General features: G+C 28.1%; 1 protein-coding gene across 1 annotated transcript; it reads left to right on the top strand.

The window, feature by feature from the left end:
• Positions 1-3,733: 3,733 nt before the first annotated feature.
• LOC109337602 lies at positions 3,734-7,231 on the top strand. Its single transcript, XM_019574609.1, has 12 exons — positions 3,734-4,027; positions 4,135-4,294; positions 4,566-4,766; positions 4,878-4,939; positions 5,059-5,107; positions 5,300-5,355; positions 5,442-5,528; positions 5,606-5,656; positions 6,028-6,267; positions 6,364-6,457; positions 6,540-6,680; positions 6,868-7,231. Exons 1-12 carry the CDS (start codon positions 3,857-3,859, stop codon positions 6,948-6,950), a joined length of 1,395 nt encoding a protein of 464 aa, XP_019430154.1. The 5' UTR covers positions 3,734-3,856; the 3' UTR covers positions 6,951-7,231.
• Positions 7,232-7,852: the final 621 nt, after the last annotated feature.

Below are 7,852 nucleotides of genomic sequence, written 5' to 3'. Positions count from 1 at the left end.
AAAAATAATATTCTGGATTTGATTGAATTTCCATAATAAAATTGATTCTTCTAGGTTATATCTATTAAACACAATAATAAAATATACATAAATTATTAGCATTATAATACATATTTGTTTGAATTATTTCTGATTCCTTATTTTTAGATAATGCTTATTATGAATATAAACTTTAAAAAGTGATCATGAAATATACACTTAATATTGTAGATGATACTTGATTTATGTTTTTTGAATTATTTTGATTCCTTAATTTTAGGCAATAATTATTATGGATATAAATTTAGAACATTGTCTTTGATTCTAAAATAAAATAAATCTTAATATTTTAAAAGTAATTTTTTTATTCTTTAAAATATGTATATTAAAATATCATAATTGTTAGAAAAGTAATAGAAATATCACACCTCTAAATGGTGTACTAAAAAATATATCTTCTGAACAATAGAATTGAAATTTCAAGTTTTTAACATAATTGTTTTAATAGAGCCTCTAAAAAATTATTGCAAATATCACAATAACTATTCTTTTAAATATAATTTTTTTAACGTAAACAATAATGCGATGTTAATAACATTGAGTTCTCCACGACATATGAATTTAATAATGTATATGAATAAGCTTAATTCAAATAATAAATATATCAATTCAAATTATAAAAGTCACAATTTTCATTTGGAAAATATGTACAACTATTTTTTAAAAGATGTATAGTAAAATATCACAATTATATATCATTAGAAAAGTAATAGAAATATGAGAAAGTGTATCTCCCAAATGATAGAAATTAAACTTCAATTTATGTGTTACTTTCAAACGATGTATTATTAGATAAAACGTAATCAAATAAAATAACATTTAATTATATTGTATGTGAATGCTAACAATACATTCAAATATTTATACACAATGAAAATCAATCAAAAATAAAACATAATCATTCAAGAGATATGCTAAAAAACCATTATAACTTTATATGGTGCTTATAAATATAATCCCTAAAATATATAGTGCAAAAAAAAGTCCTTATATTTATATAGAGAAAATAGAGGCGTGACATTATCTCATACAAATTGAATTTTATTTGTTACAATTTATTTTAGAATCAAATACTTTCAAGGACCATACTTTCAAGACATCAATAAATGCTAATACAAATATACAATAAATGCTAATATTGCACATATACCCTAAAAGATGAAGGTTAATATTGCACTTATATGAATGCTTCAATCTAACTTAATAAAAAAATTGATAATAATACTATAAACAATGATTAACATTAAAATATAATCATTGGGTTTAATCAAAACCCATGTACAATAACAAAACATTAATTAATAGAAATCATTAGAGAATATTATGTTTTGAGTAAGTGCATTAATTTCTCCAACATCACTAATATCATATATTAAGAAATAATTCCTCCTTATTATTTTTTTCCTCATGTTTATTATTCATTTGGAATGTGAGGAAGAGAGAATACAAAATAAAACTAATTAATACTTTAATAGAAAGGATGATAGGTATGGTGGTTATAAATATTGTACCAGATGAATTGGTCCACATATCATTAAGATATGACAACTATATTGGATATTCAATTTAAGTTGTCAAAATTGGAAAATATTAGTCAAATTCTTATTGTGATGATGGTCAAAACCAATCTACATGTGAAAAAAATCATATTTTTCAAAATGACACACTAAAGAGCTAAGTATCCTAGGTCATAATAAGTTGATATGAGCTATTTTTTTATGTCCCCATGTCTCCACATTGTGGTGACATAAAAAAGAAAAAAGATGGATCTAATTTCTCTCACTTTTAGTATAGCAGGCCCCTTGTCATCAGATCACCAACTATCTTGACATTTTAGCAGTGACGATTCTAAGATCTGGGAGTAGGGTGTATACATATATTAAAATTTTAAATAACAAAAATCATATATAGTTCTATACAATATATAAAAACAAAACATGTTTTAACTACCACTATACATTAAATTCCAATTTATTATTTTGCTCTTAACAATTTTTAATTTCTAAAAAAATCATATAATCAAAGCTAATTATCATTAACAAAATAATCATCTATCCCACTTTAAATTGGATATTACCATAAATATAAAAAAAATTATAACACGAAATACATATTCAATACAAAAAACATTCTAATTCTCTATAAAAAATATAAAAATATGAAAACATTAATATGAAAATCACCAAAATTTAAATATAACTATTCAAATAAATTACACGCTCCATATAAATTAATGTCAGAGTTGTTAAACATTTATTGCTCAATACAAGTCAATAAGGAATAATTCATCCATGTGTATCTCATTCAACCATGCAACCTATTTTTCGTAATCTTCATAGCTGAAAACTATCTTTCCGTAGTTATTGTTGCAACATCTAAAATCATTGCAAACAAAATAAAATAAAATATAACAGAAACAAAGCATAATAGCAATAATGAAATTATAAATCATAAAGATTTAAAGAATGAATAGAAACAATGAAACACAATAGAAACTATGAAGCAAATAAAGAATAAAAGAAACGAAACATAGTTTGAAAGAAATAAATAGAAACACTGAAATAAAAATAGTGTTAAATATATATCCAAACAATGAAATGAAAATTTAATGAAACAAACAAATAACAAAGGGAAATAGCTTTATTCAAATGCAACAAATAGAAACAATAAAATTGAAACAATGAAATGGAAACAATGTTAAAATAATAGAAAAAATGAAATACAGAATAAAAACAATGAAATAGAAAATGCTAAAGGGTTATATAAATAACTAATTAGCTAAGAAATAAAACAATATTTTAAGAAAATACTTAGTCTCTAGCTAATATTCTTGTATGTAGGTAATATATAATTTTCTTTAAAAAAATCATAGGAGTAATAATATATACTAACATAATATTAATACATTGTCAATGTAAAGATTTATACACATGCATCATCTGTCATTTATTTGACTTACTTTTTTCGAAGAAACAATCATGATTAAAAGAATGATGTATATTATACTGACAATATATAAAACTCTTACACTATTAATGTATACATTTTTCCTTAAAAAAATATATAATTTTTAAAAAAAATCAGGCACATGGCACAGCCCTGCCTTCTGGCATTAGGCAGACGTGAAACACATACATGATCTTATGATTTCATGAAATAGACATACTATGAAGATATGGACTATATGAGTTAACCAAAAAAAGAAGTTAATTATATGAGTTTCAAACTTTAACTTTGATATTACTAAAGAATTTCATTCCTGTTGAACCTAATTTTTTTTACAATAATATTTTACCATGTTTTAATTATTTTAAACTCTTAAATAAAAATAAATATAAATGAAAGATAAATTGATAATACAAAAACTCCTCAAATAATAAAAGTACTATATATATCATGTAAATAATGTGGCAGTAAAATATATATTTTAATATCTTATCTCATTCGGTCGTTAAAATATTGAAAATATTTTGTAGGAGTAGGATACTTCATTCTCAAGTTAAGATCTTTTTCATTAATGAGCTTCAAAAATAAAATAAAGAAAAATATAAATTTAAATTTGAATGATATGTTTATCTTTTAATTATAATCAAATTAGACTTTTCCTACTAAAAGAATATTGAGACGATCCTGGTTCTTTATTCTCTATAAATAAGCGTGAAAATATTGAAACTCTTCTTGGGATGCTCTGTGTTACTTGTTTGTCCCAGTGGAAACAGAACGTTACAAAACACCAACACATAAGACACATTATCATATAACGTGAATTCGTTTGTTTTTGTTGCCTCTGTTCCTCAAAATCAATTGGCCACTCACCATGCCAATGTCAACTACACCTTTCATCTTTTATCTCATCTCTTGTTTCTCTCTTGCTATTATCTCTGCACTTTTCTTCACCAACCATGGCCATGAGTATTATAATCACAAACCATCACTCTCATTTTCTTCTGCCAATTACTATGGATCTGTAACTCATAAAGTTTGGCCTGTACGTCTTTTTCTGCCATTTTCATGCTATGTTGATATAGTTCTTTTTGTTGTGGAAGAAAGATTAATGCTTGGTTGATTATTTTTTATGGGTATGTTTGGGTGCAGGAATTGGAACTAAGTTGGAGGCTTGTGTTGGCTACAGTAATTGGTTTTCTAGGATCTGCTTTTGGAACCGTTGGTGGGGTTGGTGGGGGTGGAATTTTTGTTCCTATGCTTACTCTTCTTATTGGGTTTGATAGTAAATCTGCTGCAGCACTTTCTAAATGTCACTAACTCTCGACCCTCTATGTTTATCTCTTGCATAACTTTATTACAATTTTTGTTTATAAAATCGAAACTCACTACCCATATGTGTATGAGTCTACCAAAATTTTCATGACACTTTTCAGATTTATAACACAAATATATTGCTACTTTGTGTTGTAGTAATCCTAAAAAGTGTCACGCAATGGTGAACATATAATTCGATTCATAAGTTTATATACGATAAGGTCTTTCTTTCGCATTGCTTCATTGTTGTTAATAATTTGTTACAGGTATGATAATGGGGGCATCAGCATCATCAGTTTGGTATAACTTGAGAGTGCCTCATCCAACAAAAGAGGTGCCAATATTGGACTATGATCTAGCACTTCTTTTTCAACCTATGCTAATGCTTGGAATAACTATTGGTGTTGCTCTCAGTGTTGTCTTCCCTTACTGGCTTATCACTATCCTCATCATTATTCTCTTTATTGGTTTGTTCTTTGTATAATCACTCTAACAAATTATGAATCAATTTTTAAGTCTCATAATACTGTTTGTTACATTTTTATTTTTCATTTTTGAATTTGATTTTTTTTGTATAGGGACTTCCTCGAGGTCATTCTTCAAGGGAATTCAGATGTGGAGGGTAGAGACTTATATAAAGGTCAAAACAATTATGACATAAGAATTTAGACTTTGAATATTCTTATATGCCATCAACAGAACTTTTTAGGAAAAGTAACTAAGCTTTTTTCCTCTGTTAATTTTCTTTGGTATCTGCAGAAAGAAATAGCCAATAAACAAGCAGCATTGGTTGACTCCTGTGACCAAGGTAAGACAGACATATTCACAACAGTTATCATTTCATATTAAGGAATAAATTGATTACAAAAATTTGGAGCATAAGGCTTTATTGGTTTAGAAAGAAGAACAATTTTGTTCTGTGAAGTGTTCCCCTTATATAATACTTAGTTTATTTGACTGTTTGTAGTGTTAATATAACTGTATTTCCTGAATTTTGCAGCTATAATAGACACACCATTTGAACCATTGATCCCTAGAGAAGAGAAGTCAACAATGGTATGTAATTTTTCTTAGTTGATAAACTTTTTATCTTGCTCTATATGAGGGGAACTGACCATTTTTTCAACTAAAAACCCTTTCAGGAAACTCTATGTCTGAACATTAGGTGGAAAAGGATTCTGGTGCTAATTTCAGTGTGGCTTTGTTTCCTACTAGTTCAAATCATCAAGGTATCTCACTCACTAAAAGGAATGTTTGTTTTTATTTTTGGTTTTAATTTTTAAATTCTTTTGTTGTTGGTCTGCAGAACGATGTAGAGGTTTGCAGTGCATGGTATTGGGTGCTTTTCAGCTTGCAGGTTTGATGAAGAGAAATTAAATAATTGATTAAAGATCGATTCAAATCCCTTCAAAATTTTGTGTGTATTAATTTGGTTCCTGGAAAATTTTAAAACATAATTTGGTTCCCGTGATATCAAAGGTTGATCAAATTAGTCATTTTTAACCTCTTTTGATATCTGACAAAGACTATTTTGATTTGCAAATTTGATTTTTAGTACTAATTTGGTTTTTTATTTTTTCGGGTATAAAAGTGGTATTGTTGAAAATCTATATGGTACAAATTGAATATTCAATCAATAGTTAAATAAGCTCAAACTTTTTGCTGAACTTATTATGTAATGGAGGTAGTTCAACTAATTGACATGAACATGTCCTAATTTTGTTTCAGTTTCCAATTGCATTTGCTGTGTTTGGATATGAAGCAGTGAAGTTATACAAAGAGCATAAAAAGAGAATGAGCACAGGGAACCTAGAAAATATATGTGAGGCGTCAATAGAATGGACTGCATTGAACCTTGCATTTTGTGCACTGTGTGGTATCTTAGGTGGAACTGTTGGAGGATTACTTGGTTCTGGTGGTGGATTCATTTTAGGCCCTCTTCTCTTGGAGATTGGTGTCATTCCCCAGGTACATTAAACCTTTGACTTTTTGGTCTATTTGGAGATCCAGATGGCCCTTGTTTAAGAAATTAAATTTCCAAGGATTTTAATAATTTAATTGCAGGTTGCAAGTGCAACAGCAACATTTGTAATGATGTTTTCATCATCTTTGTCTGTGGTGGAATTCTACCTTCTTAAGAGGTTCCCCATTCCTTATGGTATAGTCCTCATCAACCCTTCAACCTTTGATATGATCATTTTAATATAGCATTAACTTATTTTATTGTATTTCTTGTGCAGCATTATGGCTCATAGGTGTGTCTATTATGGCTGGCTTCTGGGGACAACTCTTTGTAAGAAAATTAATTAAATTTCTTGGGAGGGCATCAATCATTGTATTCATCCTCTCAGGTGTTATTTGTGCTAGTGCTCTCACCATGGGTAAGGAAAAAATCAACCTAAGCAGCTATCAAATTGGCTATTGTTTCCTAAATTTCTCGTGACAGAAAATCAACTCCTGATAATCAATCGAATTTGATGAATAAATAATATTTATAATCCTAATTAATTTTTCCTTATCTATTAGAGTGATACATAAAAGTGTCTAATTGTAACATTTTTATTTCAGGTGTGGTTGGCACTGAGAAGAGCATTCAAATGATAAACAACCATGAGTTTATGGGATTCCTAGGTTTTTGTATCAGTCAATGATTATAAGTAGTAACATAGGAAAGGGAAAATTAAATTAAGGTTGGGATAAGAGGGTAATGAAATATTGGTCAATGCATAGTTGACCAATAAGATCATTGTATCCAATAATAACAAGACTAGTTGGCCTTGTGGTTGAGGGTTAGCAAGTAGCATATCTTATAGTGTAGAATTTCTTTTTGTATTCTTTATGTTGGGGTTGATTTAGTTGCAACTTGCAAAGTTTGTGTCAGAAATTTGAATTATTGAAAAGGTTAATGGGAATGATACAGATGGTTTCTTCATGTGTGGATGGATATTCAAAATATCAAGATAGTTCTGCGCCCAAAAAATTTATATCTTATAAAGTGGGTAGAGGAAAAAAAATTATAGTGTTTGGATTTATGGAAAGGCAAATTTGTTTTGATTATTGTGACATCATATTTAGAAATATAGAAAAATAAAGAAGGCATGAAGGATTTTAGAATTTAAATTGGGGCTTGGAGATTGCAAAAACAAGTAAAAAGTGCGAATCCTTAAATGTATATATTTTAGTTGATATGCATTAATTTAAATAACATCATTAATCATCTAAATCATACACTCAAGTTAATATATCTATAACAATTTTTGGTCTATATTGATTACATCCTTATCACCAATAAGATATTAATGTCTAGTTGTATAAACTTTAAAGTCACTTGAGAACAAGAAAAAAAAAGAAAAAAAAAAATCAACTGGCGTTGGTTCAAGTGGTACATGCTTGATTCCCCTTAAGCAAGAACTCGGGTTCGAGTCTTGTGGATGGAAAAAATGCGTTAGCCCCACTTACCTGTGGATGTGCTCGGCTCGGACAGGATTGCCTCTAGTGCGAGGATACATGTGGGAAACCAAAAAAAAAAAAAAAGTCACTTGAGATCCTCAAA

Source organism: Lupinus angustifolius, unplaced genomic scaffold (genome assembly GCF_001865875.1).
Source record: "Lupinus angustifolius cultivar Tanjil unplaced genomic scaffold, LupAngTanjil_v1.0 Scaffold_8_292, whole genome shotgun sequence".
Classification (NCBI taxonomy): domain Eukaryota; kingdom Viridiplantae; phylum Streptophyta; class Magnoliopsida; order Fabales; family Fabaceae; genus Lupinus; species Lupinus angustifolius.
The sequence above is the reverse complement of the archived record's forward strand: the minus strand, read 5'-3'. Positions and strand labels throughout refer to the sequence as shown.

What these genes read in the sequence shown, in the direction of transcription:
- LOC109337602 (XM_019574609.1), top strand. Translation starts at nt 3,857, where the DNA reads ATGCCAATGTCAACTACACCTTTCATCTTTTATCTCATCTCTTGTTTC. An exon ending in TGCTGCAGCACTTTCTAAAT is followed by an intron (nt 4,295 to 4,565) that starts GTCACTAACTCT and finishes AATTTGTTACAG; the next exon opens with GTATGATAATGGGGGCATCA. An exon ending in AGATTGGTGTCATTCCCCAG is followed by an intron (nt 6,268 to 6,363) that starts GTACATTAAACC and finishes ATTTAATTGCAG; the next exon opens with GTTGCAAGTGCAACAGCAAC.